Consider the following 13,666-nt stretch of genomic DNA (forward strand, 5'->3'; position numbering starts at 1 on the left):
AATGGAAGTGCTTAAAACAGGGTAACTATTAATTTGTTAAAACAGTGAACTTTCACGTACCACAGTCCAGGATTCCTGCTCTTTAGGCTCCAGAATTCCAGAATTAAAAATTTCTAGTAACTGTTGAAGCCCTCCAGCAGCAACAAACTGTAAGCAATTGTGAGAGTACTGATAAGAGAGATGCAGCTACAAAATGTCACAAAAGACCAGCTTTTTGCTTCAGAAACTGGATTTGTGTGTGTGTGTGTGTGTGTGTGTGTATGCATACGTATGCATATGTAAAATACTATATATCTCTAATCTAGGAAATTACTCTGATTTAAATACCCAGAATAACTTCTATAAAAATAACATACATCGTATTGTCAAGAAATTTTTTTTAAAAAGACTCTTGCAAAAATCTAAAGATATCTTTATATTCCTTTGACCATTTAATCGCAGACACTAGGATGTCCTAACAAAGTATTCCAATAAAGGAAAAAAAGTGCTAAAAACAAGAGTACCAAAGCATTTAATAATCTCACCTTCTATGATTTAGAGTAATATGCGATTTTTAAACTATGCTTTATTTTAATAAATTAGTTTAAAACCAATTAATAATTATGATACCTACTTTTGGAAAATTAGAGATAATTTTAATCAATACAATGCATCACATAAATGATCAAACCTTGCAACTCCAGGAATTTTTACTATTTTCCACTTGATCCTCACTTGAATCATCTGAATCTGGATAAAGATCACTATAACTTCCCTGTGGGAATGGCAAAAAATAAGAAGAAGAAAAAGTGCAGGAGAAAAGAATTATTGTAGAATTAAAAACACATTCTGGAATTCAGCTCCAGAGAAAACACAAGTATTTCATGGTAAGAATGAAAATTCAATTACCGTTGATTCTCTTCTTATCCTCCTGTTAGGTTTTCCCAGTGCTTCAATAATTTCCAGGGCATATAATAGCTTGTGAGCACTTTTAATTTTGAGAAGTTCTTTCCAATTAAGTCCATCATTACTCTTAAATTTAAAAAGAAAAACAGGTTTTATCAAGCCAACTAAGGGACCCCTTCCAAAAAAAAAACTTTAAAGAAATTGATACTACATAAGAATTCAAATATTACATATATATACACATTGATATATGTTCAAACATATGAAGACCAATTGTAAAACTGGTACTCATGGTGTGCTGAAAACACCAATTATTTGTTAAGTTTTGTTAAAAACCATACGAATAGCAGCACAGGGAAAAAAATTTGGCTTGTTAACCTTCACAACAGATAAGACAACTCAGTATCTTTCCAATGGACAACACCACGCAGCCTAGAGCAGTAGTAAAGTATTTAATACTTATAAAGTCACATCTATACATTTAAAAGTCATATACAAATACATATATCTTAAAATATTGTTCTTTCTAATCTCAACTTATGAAGTGATTTACACACAAAGTACATCTTTGACAGCAATATTAGAGCTACTCTGAGTCATCAAGAACCATTTGCCAGGCCAACCTTCTTCACATCTAAGTCATTTGAGATATAGGACCTTCTGAAATTACATGGCCACTGTTTTTCCTTTCATCCTATAGGTGTCCTATACATATCTCCACAAAGTAACCCTTTATCATATAGCTTTTTAAAAATCTAATTTTAACATATCTTTACAAAGACCTCTAACATTTGTGAGGTCATGACCCTATAGGAATATGTTCAGAGCATACAGTAATATAAAAAAATACCATTAAAGACAAATTATGTTTTCTAAAGATAATTTTAGAAAACATCCTTGGCCTTGTATTAGGCCTTTATTATTCAACCTCACTAGCAAATGAACATTAAAATGAACTGGAGCTTTTCAACCATTAAATGGGCAAATTTTACTGAGGATATAGGTCAACATGCAATCTCATACACTGGATGAAATATAAAATGATGCCATTCTCTAGGAGAGTGAAAAGACTTTGTGGGTTTACCTGTTCATCTGAGATACTCTGGAATGCCATCAACATGTTAGGACATGTAGGAAGAAGCATCAGTAGCTCCCATACACGCCTAGAGAGATTTTCTGCATGAAGATGAAGTTCTTCACATCTTAAGCTCTACACAAATAAGAACAGCTGCTTATCAAGACAGACCACTTAAAAAAAAAAATCTAAAGTTCAATTTTTTTGCATAAAATGCTTGATTATCAAATTTGATAATATTTTTCAGTCTTACTTAAAATATGAGAAATAAATCATTTGTTTCATAGTCAACAATTTATACCTTTATTATTTTACTATTATTTTACTATTTATAAACAAATACACTTATTCAATAAGTTGATCATTATGTCAAAGTAATAGTTTTCCAACCTGTTATTACTGAGCACTTTTCGGAAAAAAAGTGACCAGTAAATTTTGACACTTTATTCAGGTTACTTTTCAAATAGAAGTGAAAACATCTGTTTAACAAAGCCATTCAAGTTAAGTTCAAGAACATTACACCAATTGTTTCCTCTTTCCAGGTCACTATTCTAACTACAACAAAGTCCCAGTGAATTAAATCCTTGACCTTACATTTGGGAAAAAGAGAACAGCTGTTTTTTATATTGCTAATCCATACCTTATTTTCTAGTTTCAGATAAGCAGAAGATTAAGAGAAAAGCAAACAATTTTAAAGAACCTACTTTTTTCCATTATCTATTAAATTTGAATTCTGTAATACGCTGAGATAATAGTAACCTGAAGACTGTTTCAGAAAGTATATAAAAAGCAGTTAAGTTTCCTTTATTAAAAAAAAAAAATTAAAGCATAACCTCAAAAGGTAAACAGGAAAGCTAAAATTTACAGTTTTAGAACTTTCCAGAGTATGAGTTTGTATATTATAATTCTATTAATGCTGCTGTCATAATGATTTTTCACTATAATACAGTCCATGGGATGCCAAAGGAATCTTCATATCTATAAAACATTTAGTTCTTTTTATATAAGGATATAAAGCTAGTATACATGGAAAGCAAGTAAATCATAGAGTTTCAAAGTATCCTTTGCTTTTCTCAATCCTGATGGAGAGAAGCAACCCAAAGTAACATTATTGATTTAGCTGGCGAAACGATACTGAAAGTTCTTCAGTAAAACAGAATTTTTTTTAACATTTATTTATTCATGAGAGACACAAAGAGAAGGAGAGGAAGAGACATAGGCAGAGGGAGAAGCAGGCTCCACGCAGGGAGTCCAATGCGGGACTTGATCCTGGAGCTCTGGGATCACGCCCAGAGCTGAAGGCAGACACTCAACCACTGAGCCACTCAGGCGTCCCTGTTTTGGTAACCTTTTAAAAGACTAAACCAGTCTTGAACAACAAAGAAACCCCACATCAACAATGGCATACTTACCACAAAATTCAATTAAGTATCTGCTAAAAAATGAATTCTTCCCCTCCAATTCAGGCCTCGTGTGGACTATTACATAATAATGGCCTATTAATTGGGCTTCCTACATCTAGTCTTTGTTTTCTCTAATACATCCACCATACTAACCCCAAATTTTGTTTCTAATGGCCTATGTTAAAAGCTGTTATGCTTTTATTTTGTTCCTTTAAAACCTTCCATGATGATGGCAATCCATTTTACAGAGAAGAGAGAATCTCATGGCCCCTTGTGGTATAGGTTCCAATCTCCTTTTCAGTTTTTTTGAATTACACTATATTCACATTCCCAATTTTTCAAACATCCATTCACTTTTCTGTGAATCTGTAATGCTCTCTTTGCTCTCAGCAGCAGCAGGACCCAATTTAAAACTCCCCTTTTGCAAAACCTTCCCCAAATTTTTGTTCCCTATATTCTCATAAAACACTGCTTAACAACCTCTCAGAAAACTGAAAAATTCTTCTAATTATCTTTCTCTCTTTTAAACCGCCCATACAGTGCTGACATGAAGTAAAAGGTCAGTAAGTATGTGGGCATACAATACTAACGGTAAAAAAAGTAGAGGTTCATAAACATCTGTTACTGATTATTCTACTTGAACAAAAGATTTTTTTTTTTAAGAATTTAAAAATGAGCCACCACAAGAGAAACCAGGATATGGGGAACAGAGGACTCAACAGCAGCTACCACTGAATCCATGATCAAACAGATTTTGAAAAATGGAAAAAAGTCATTTAACATTCTTGAGAAAGAATAGTAGCACTATTTTATTTGTCATGCAATCTCTAATTCACTGGATGAGACACATCAGTGAACATTCTCTTGGGATAAGGCTACTTAATTTAAAAATAAAAGTCAGTGGACGAATACTGAATTCTTTAAGTGACATCATACACTCTCGAGTTTAAACCTTTATTTTTTTTAAAGATTTTATTTATTTATTTATTCGAGAGAGAGAGACAGACAGACAGGCAGAGAGAGAAGCAGGCTCCATGCAGGGAGCCCAACATGGCACTCAATCCTGGGTCTCCAGGATCAGACCCTGGGCTGAAGGTGGCACTAAATTGCTGAGCCACCCGGGCTGCCCTGGAGTTTAAATCTTTACGGTGATTACCCAAACCTTACTTCTCTAGCCCAAACCCCTTTCTTGAACTCCAAACTCATTTATCCAACTGAGCATCCATTCTTCATCTCAAATGGAATCTAACCAGTTGCTCAAACCAGAAACCTGGATACCATTCTCGTTTTTCTTGTTCCTGAACATGAGTGAAACCCCATCCCTAACACGCCACCTACTGTTGACTTAATTTGTCCATTCCTATCATTCTATTCCAGGGAATCATCAAGTCTTCCTTGGATTAGAGCATTAGATTCCTCACTTTTTCTATTCCTGCCAAACAAATCTATTACCTTAAAAACCATATCAAAACGTGTGCTTCTCCCTCTGCTTAAAACACCTTACTGCTCTTCACCTTACTATGAGGACAATAAAAAAAAGTTCTACTCACCTTTCCAATCTTGTTTCTCTCATTCTTCTCTCACTACCCTCCACATTCTACTCATTATTAGCCCTCCAACAATTCCTAGACCTGCCTGATTCCTTATAGGAAGGGGCTTCAGGAATGAGATTACTGTATGCAGATGATCTCTCAATTCTCATTTAGTTGGTTCCTTTTCATCCTTTGAGCTCAGATTACATATTGTTTCCTTCAGAGAAACCTTCCCTGACCACATAATATTTATAAATGAGTTTCTATCATTACTCCCTAATAATGTTAGTCTTAGCAGCTGCCTATGTCTAAAATTTAGCTGTTTACCTGAAACTATCTGCGAGGCCTGTCAATTATTTGTCTCCATCTACCTCTACTCCCTCATCCCATGCTCATGTGCACATGTCCACAGTCTCTCTCTATCAAATAATTAGAATCTTAGAATAAAGATTTTACTGAAAAAAATTATTTTCCACTCAACAGAAAGACAAGTATGACACTATAAAAAATGAAATGACATAGTCACCTCACTATCTTCCACTGCCACTTTTCCTGAGGGTGGTTTAAATGATGCAAGCATCTCTAATAAATCAAAGAGAGTAGTTAAATGAGGTTCTTGTAAAAGCAAAAGCATCGGAATGTTGTCCTTCTGAGGAGGTGGTAGGCAGGATGCTGGCAGCTGAACACCTTCCCCTTTCCGTTCTCTCCTTGGTGCACCCAAAGATACAAATACCATCTACAAAAACAATACCAACAAGGGAAAACAACACATTAGACATACTAAGTTTTAAATCTAAGTAGAAAATAATTTCACACACACACAAACTCCACATATACTTAAAAGCAATAACTGTTTTTGAAGGATATTTTCAACAATTCAACTGCTAACTATAATAGTTAATAGATTAAAACTCAAACCACATTTGTGTGTACCTGCATATCCTTAAAACCAAGCTCATGAAGTGCTTTTTCATCATAATCTGTTGTTAACTCATGTCCAGATGAAATCATCCTCACAGGTCCCATAAGGCCTCCTTAAAAATAGAAAACTTTAAGTGAACAGTATTATAAAAACTAACCTATGTGGTGACACAAATACATGACTGCATTATGTGAGTCTTCCTCCCAACCACTCACTCTAAAGAACCTCATTTCACTAAATTAATCCCTTACTCTACCCTATCTTTCTTTAAAGACTTACTAGCATCTGATATTATATATTTATTGGTCTTGCTTCAAAGAAACAAAAGCCCAGTTCCATAAAGGCAGACATTTTATTACATTCAAAGATCTACTGCCAGCATTAAGAAATAGCAAGCATTCAAATTTATTGTTTAATCCAATAAATTTTTTAAACAAGGAAATGCTTGATAAGAGTAGAAAATTAAGCAAAATGATGAAATATCTGATGGATGATATAAATATTGTTAAATTTTATAAACTGCTTAAAAAAATCCATCAGACACGATATAGCACTTTAGGAATGGGTGAAATAAGGACACTGCTTTTCCATAATGATACAATTCTCCATCAAAACCATGTTAATTTTTAAATGTTTTAAAGCTAGTATTGAAATTCATCTCTATTAATTTTTTAGGTTTTCCTCTCAGCTCTTCTGATATTGCTTAGTTTATGCAGCCAGTTTATGATTCAGAGTAATTTCATCAAATTTAAAATTAAAAGCCCATTAAGATTTTAGATAGAATAGATCAAGAAATAAATTAGCTCTGTATTTCTACAATATTTGTACAGACATGCTAAGTAGATATATTAAATGAACACTTGACCAAGTATATCATAACAGAAACTATGATAAACTTCTAATACTTTGGCAGACTTTTATTAAATGTCTTTTCTACTTTATTGAGATAATAATACAATCTATGACTGCTGATCATTTTTAAAATATTGAGATAAAACATCCTTAGTTATGATGAAGTGCTAAGAATTACAGTTGGCTTGGTTCCAAGCGTGCCAGATACTGTAACCATGCATAACTTTGTTCCAAAAGAGAACTAAGATGGCTAGTACTTTATTTAGGTTTTTGGATGTGAGACAGGCCTACACGTATTGAGTATTACACATTAACTTTTCATTATAATGGTTCAGTTGGCTCTTAAAATTAACTGAACAGCTTTCTAACTTTTTCCACTTTTGAAAGTATCCTTTTTATAAGAATTGCATATTCCTTAAGAGTTCTGGAAAGAGTTACTACTTCTAAAAATATCAAATCTTAATGTAAGTAAAATGTTTCAAAACAAAAAAGAGTAACAAGAAATCTGGAAAAACCCTTAGGTTATCATGGTATATTTACATATCTAGTTTTTACCCTGTGAAACTCCAATAAAGTAAATTTTTAAAATTTTACTAATACTGGACAGGGGCAAAAAGGGAAGAGACAATACCAACCAAGTTTGCAAGCTGAAAAGCAAGTGAACTTGTGACAAATAGCAAGACCCCAAAAAGATAAATCTCAATCTAGAGACAGTCTTATAATCTGTAATTTGATTTATACTGGTTGAATACAGGAAGAAAATCAAGTCTTAAAAAAGTGGGGAAAGGTGCAAGGGAGTGAGAAGGCAAGGAGGAGGGAGAGAAAGGGAAAAAGAGAGGGAATGGAGAAAAGAAAAAGAAGAGCAACTCAGTGATCTGTGAGACATTAATGAAGAGTCTAGGACACATTTAACTAGATGCATAGAAATTAGGTCAAAGGGAAAGGAAAAAAAAATATTTGAAAAAAACAGTCGCTAATCTTTTCAAAAGTGATAAATATTATAAAGACAAAGGCCCAAGAAGCTGAACTTACCCAAAGTGCATAAACACAAAAACACAAGGCACATTAAAATCAAACTGCTAAAAACCAATGTCAAAAAAAAAAATCTTGGGGCACCTGGCTGGCCCACTTGGTAGAACACACAACTCTTGATCTCAGAGTCATGAGTTCAAGCCCCATATTGGGGGTAGAACTTACTTTAAAAAATTTAAAAACCAAAACAAAAGCTGCAAAAAAATTATTTAAAATCAACAACTGTTAAAAAGACATATTGTAGGGGTGCCCAGGTGGCTCAGCTTGGTTAAGCATCTGACTCTTGATTTCCGTCCAGATCATTATCTCAGGGTTGTGAGATTGAGCACACTGTGGGCTCTGTACTAGGTGTGGAGCCTGCTTAAGATTTTCTTCCCCCCCCCCCCCAATACCCAATTAAAAAGGGGGTAGAGGTACAAATGAGTGGCTCAGTCAATTGAGTCAGGCCCTTGATTTTGGATCAGGCCCTGATCTTGGGGATCCTGGGGTAAATCCCCAAGCTTGGTGCAGAGTCGGCCTGAGATTCTTCTTCCTCTCTCTTCCCCTTCGCCCCTCCCCCCTTGCTTGCACCCTCTCTTCCTCTCTAAAATAAATAAAATCTTTAAAAAAAAATACACACTATATATACAAAGGATAAAAGAAAAAAAAAAAAAGGCTTTTAACCAGAAACACTGTAAATGAAATGACTATGGGTTTAACTATTTACTAAGTCCTGAAAATAATTCTTGACCTAAAATTCTACATCCAGTGAAAATATCCTTCAAAATTGAAGGCAAAATGAACTTTTTTCAAATAAAAGCTTAAGAAAACATACCACCATAAGACAAAGTCCTAACATTTTTAAAGGAAGTTCAGTATAAAGGGGAAAAAAGGGGGAATGTAATCAAATGGGAATTTTGATCTATAGGTGGCAATGAAAAATGCCAAAATGGTAACTATTTGGTAAAAGAGAGAAAAGATGAGATGAAACTAATAAAAAAAATATAGATACTTTGCTAAACCTTCTATTTAAAAAGCAGGAACTGGGGTGCCTGGATAGCTCAGTTAGTTAAGTATCTGCCTTTGGCTTGGTCATGATCCCAAGGTTGTGGAACTGAGCCCCCAAATCAGGCTCCCTGCTCAGTGAGGAGCCTGCTTCTCCCTCTCCTTCTGCTGTTCCCCCCACCCCACTTGGGCTCTCTCATTCTCTCAAATAAATAAATAAAATATTTAATAAATAAATAAAAATAAAATGCAGGAACTATGAGCCCGAATTCTTTTTTTTAAAGATTTTATTTATTTATTCATGAAAGACATAAAGAGAGAGAGAGAGAGAGGCAGAGACACAGGCAGAGGGAGAAGCAGGCTCCATGCAGGGAGCCTGATGTGGGACTCAATCCCAGGTCTCCAGGATCAGGCCCTGGGCTGAAGGCAGTGCTAAACCGCTGAGCCACCCAGGCTGCCTGAGTCTGAATTTTAAGACTCAAAAAATTTAAAAAGTACTAATAGCCTCGAAAAAATATTTCAACCATGAAAATAGGAGTACTCAAAGAACAACAAAGATGTTGGATACTAAAAGCATGAAAACTCAAAAGAAGGAATGCAAAATAAAGTTAAACACATCTCTTAGGAAGTTTAAAGCCAAAGAAGTAAAACATGAAAAAGTAAACCTGGGATACCAAGAGATGAAACATGGAAATATAAAGAATTTCTAGAAAGAGAGAAATTATTAAATGGTAGACTGGAAATCAATAAACTAATTAAAAGAAAATGTCCTCAAAGACAGATACAAGTTGCCAAACTAAAAGTTGCCAACCTATATAGTAAAGAGTCCATCACAACTGTTGAAAACAGACCAAATATCAGAGCAGGTATTACAAGATTTTAACACATCAGGAATAAGAAGACTCATTAAGTTCTACAAAAGAAAAAAATAGAATATGTAAAAATAGGTCATAAAGCTAATGGCTTCAGACTACTCAGCAACAACAGAAATAAGAAATGCAGTGCAGAAATATATCTACAAATATCTGAAATGGGGCACCTAGGTGCCTCAGTCAGTTGAGCATTCAACTCTTGGTTTCAGCTCAGGTCATGGGTCCCATGAGATCAAGCCCCATGTCTGGCTCCATATTCAGGAGGGAGTCTGCTTAAAAGATTCCCTCTCTCTGCCCTCTCCTCATTCTCTCTCTCTCCTTCAAATAAATAAATTAAAAATAAAATAAAATTCTGAAACAAAATTATTTCCATCCTTGACTTTTATACTTGGCCAAATTATCATTTAAGTCTAGAAACATGAGAAACAAATTTTTAATTATTCAAAGAATCAAAACTTTACTGAACAACCGCACTGTATTCCAGTAAAAAACAAAAACAAGTCAAACAATAAAGAAGACATGGGATACCAAAAACTGGATATCCAACATGTGACAGAGACAAAGAGAATTACCAGGACGACGATAAAGGATACCTACTGCCGTGTACCAGATGTGGAGAGCAATCAGTAGGATCAGTGATAGTAGAGAAATGTGTTGTTGTGGGGCCATCTTGACCAAAATCCCTTCTACCTTCTTAATATCTTCACTGAGGAAGGAATGTCAAGTGGACCTGACCTATATTCTTAGCTGAACCTAAAATACCTTCTACATACTCCCATTTCCATGTCCTACTACCTGAATCAGGAGAAAACATTCATATCTCACAAAAGAAATTATTCCTTATTCTATTCCTGAGAGCTGAAATAGGTCATGAAAAGATTAGAAACTCTATGACTATGTTTCCCTTGGATATTCCAGAATCTTGCCAAAATTACAGCACAGACAGGTTTTGACTGTGCCAAGACTTAAACTTGAGAACTCTCCTGATATCCTCAGATGAGGATCTATAAAAACCTTTAAAGAGGGACGCCTGGGTGGCTCAGCGGTTGAGCGCATGCCTTCGGCTCAGGGTGTGATCCCGGAGTTCTGGGATTGAGTCTCACATCAGGCTCCCAGCATGGAACCTGCTTCTCCCTCTGCCTATGTCTCCGCCTCTGTGTCTCTCATGAATGAATAAATAAAATCTTTAAAAAAAAAAACAACAACAAACCTTTAAAGAAGGTTAAAATACACCCTCCCTCTTTAGCTTATTTCCTTCTCTGGTCCTTTAATAACTCTTTCTCTAATCTGTCAAATTCATACTTATCTATTTAACAAAAGTAAATACATATTTTAGGTATATATACCCGAGGTAAGGCTTTTATAAAGAACACACACAAAAGATGATAAACTAAAAAAATCAAGATAGTGTTAAGGGGAAGTGGAAGAGAGGATATTAAAGAAGCATACATAAATAGCTTCTAATAATGTTCCAGTTCTTACTCTGGATGGTACTATACATGGACAGTTTTCATCTTTTTATTACTCATTTCATATTCTCTTCTTGATGTACATTTCAATGTAACAAAAGAGAATACCTTTTGACCTGAAAATTCCATAACTAGGTATTTAGCCAACGTTCATTAGATGATATAGGTATAAGGATATTCTCTGTGGCACTGCTTATAAATGGCAAACAAATGGAAAAAACCTATATGTCCATTAACAGAGGATAAGTAAAACACATCATGGCACCACCATATTACAGAATATGTAGATTTAAAAAGAATGAAGTAATTTTTATATGCACTATAAATGGACTGCTACATTTGTGTCTGAAGTACATGAATAATTCTTATAGTATATCTTGGTATCCCTTGACGAGTATAAAAGAGAAGGGAAAGAGGTGGTTTAGAAATGGATAGGAAGGAGACTTTTCAATATCTATTCTATTGTACCAAGAATATTAATTATCCAAGAACAAAATTTAAGATCTGATACTTTTTTTTTTAATGATAGTCACACAGAGAGAGAGAGAGAGAGGCAGAGACATAGGCAGAGGGAGAAGCAGGCTCCATGCACCGGAGGCCTGATGTGGGATTCGATCCCGGGTCTCCAGGATCGCGCCCTGGGCCAAAGGCAAGCGCCAAACCACTGCGCCACCCAGGGATTCCAGATCTGATACTTTTAAAGATACATATGATTTCATCTTGAGCATGAGCCTCCTCACTAAAAGATGCCAAAGAATTATCATTGCACAAAGGCAGATTAAAATCATGAAAGAAGCTTTTAAACTTTAAAACTTTTTTTTCTAAACTTATATATATAGCTTGTCACATTTTACTTAAAATTTAAAGGTCTCAAATTATAACAGCTTTCATGGTTGTTCCTCTAATTAATTCATATTTTCTGTGCTATGAAAAGACACTACAAATGCTCTACTGGTAACAATAAAGGAAGAACAAAATATACCCTTTGAGCCAATATGAAAAATTTCTTAATATGATACTCTTTTGGAAGGAAGGGGAGAGGCACAGTGGGATTTAAGGATGTATTATTTTCATGTGCTCTAGAAAAAAAATGAAATATATCAAAATGCCCCAAAAATTTATTGGGTAAAACTAGGTACTTAAGTAGTGCATGGAAAGAAAAGCTTGTAATTCCCACACTGCCCATCAAGTAACCTCAAAAGTAAAATGTTTTTAGAAAAATGAGGAAAAATATTTGCAAATAACATCCGAAGCAACTCTTAACTGTTCTCTATGATCAATGGCACCCTACCAAAGGAGGGGAGCCATGAATATGCTTTGTACTCTTAAAAGATGCAAAGGTCCTAAGTTGCTATTTAACAGAACCTAGAAAAAAATAAAAATTTAAACTGTTGGACTTACCAGGAAACTCTCCTTTTCGACTGCTTTGACCAAACTCCTGAAGCTGAGCTTGTTGATTTATTTGTTCTTTCTGTAAATTTTCATACCAATGAGTTACTTCAGCCCTAAGATCTGCTACCTGGTCACTAGGATACATTTCAATAGTCATCTGAAATATGAGATGCAACCAATTTAAAAATACAACAAGAATAGATATTTGAACTGGGAAATGTTAACAATTTGGAAACTAAAATTATGTAACTACCTTGTCAGGAAGTCCAGCTGGTTGGCATACGACCCTTAGCGGCAGGGACTGTTTGTCACTCAGTGCTTTCAAATGACTACTAATACCAGTGCCTTCAATTTGCCACTGTCTAAGATGGTATGCAAACCTAAAACACACAAAAACCACACAAAGGAAGAATGCCACTTTAAACCATGTTAATGTCAGAGAAGTTTTTAATATTTTACAAAATGAAAAAGCCCACAAAAAGTTCTAGCACATTCCAATGTACTCTACAGCGCTAAGATTCATCATACTGCATTAAACTTAAATACATAAATACAGCTAAGAGTTCCTTAAGATAGTTTACAAGAAAAATTACTGAGGAAAAAATATCCCACCAAGAATATTTTTTTTTAAAGGAGGGGAGGGGAGTAGTAGAGGCAGGAGGAATTCAAAGCAACAAATTAATCCAGAAAGTGAAATGGCAAGTTCCCATTCCTACATTCACAACGGGAAAAAACATATTAGGAAACATTTTTCAGGGTCAGAAATGTATCCCAGAAAATATATGCTTAACAGAATTTGAGAGCTGATTCCGTGATTACTAAAATTATAAAATAAACCACAAAGACTAATCTCAAGGGTGAAAGGCATCTAGCAGGTCACTCACTAAATACTGTCAGTTTTCTAACTGATTTTCAGTTGTTGAAGACAGGATCCAGGATACCTGAATTTCATTAAGAAAAGAATTATCAATGTCAAAAACTAATAAGCAATTCTAGAACAGAAGGACAAAAAGTAAATAAATGGACTTGGTTTCCTAGAAGGGATCCAATGTCCAGCTTTTATGGCTGAGCAAAAGAATAATCTTAAACCTTTTGAGGCTGGATAATTCTTAGCTGGGTCAAGGGGATGCAGGGGAAATGGTCTTGTGCACAATACAATGTTTAGCTGCATCCTTAGTCACTACCTACTACATGCCAATAATACCCCCTTCTCCCTTTAGCCATGGTAACCAAAAGTGTCTCCACACA

General features: G+C 34.8%; 1 protein-coding gene across 4 annotated transcripts in view; it reads right to left on the bottom strand.

Moving 5' to 3' along the window:
* USP34 (ubiquitin specific peptidase 34) overlaps positions 1 to 13,666 on the bottom strand; it is a 246,821-nt gene that overhangs the window by 90,058 nt on the left and 143,097 nt on the right. For all 4 annotated transcript variants that reach the window (XR_005987998.1, XM_041756567.1, XM_041756568.1 and 1 more), the window contains 8 exons: positions 12,672 to 12,798; positions 12,428 to 12,575; positions 5,829 to 5,929; positions 5,422 to 5,631; positions 1,970 to 2,095; positions 889 to 1,011; positions 671 to 754; positions 61 to 147 (listed from right to left, as the gene is read on the bottom strand). Coding sequence is in view for 3 of the 4 variants with exons in the window: in XM_041756567.1 (XP_041612501.1) it covers positions 61 to 147; positions 671 to 754; positions 889 to 1,011; positions 1,970 to 2,095; positions 5,422 to 5,631; positions 5,829 to 5,929; positions 12,428 to 12,575; positions 12,672 to 12,798 (1,006 nt within the window). In the remaining variant the exon portion in view is untranslated. The remainder of the gene's footprint in view (positions 1 to 60; positions 148 to 670; positions 755 to 888; positions 1,012 to 1,969; positions 2,096 to 5,421; positions 5,632 to 5,828; positions 5,930 to 12,427; positions 12,576 to 12,671; positions 12,799 to 13,666) is intronic.

Source organism: Vulpes lagopus, chromosome 5 (genome assembly GCF_018345385.1).
Source record: "Vulpes lagopus strain Blue_001 chromosome 5, ASM1834538v1, whole genome shotgun sequence".
NCBI classification, from domain to species: Eukaryota; Metazoa; Chordata; class Mammalia; order Carnivora; family Canidae; genus Vulpes; species Vulpes lagopus.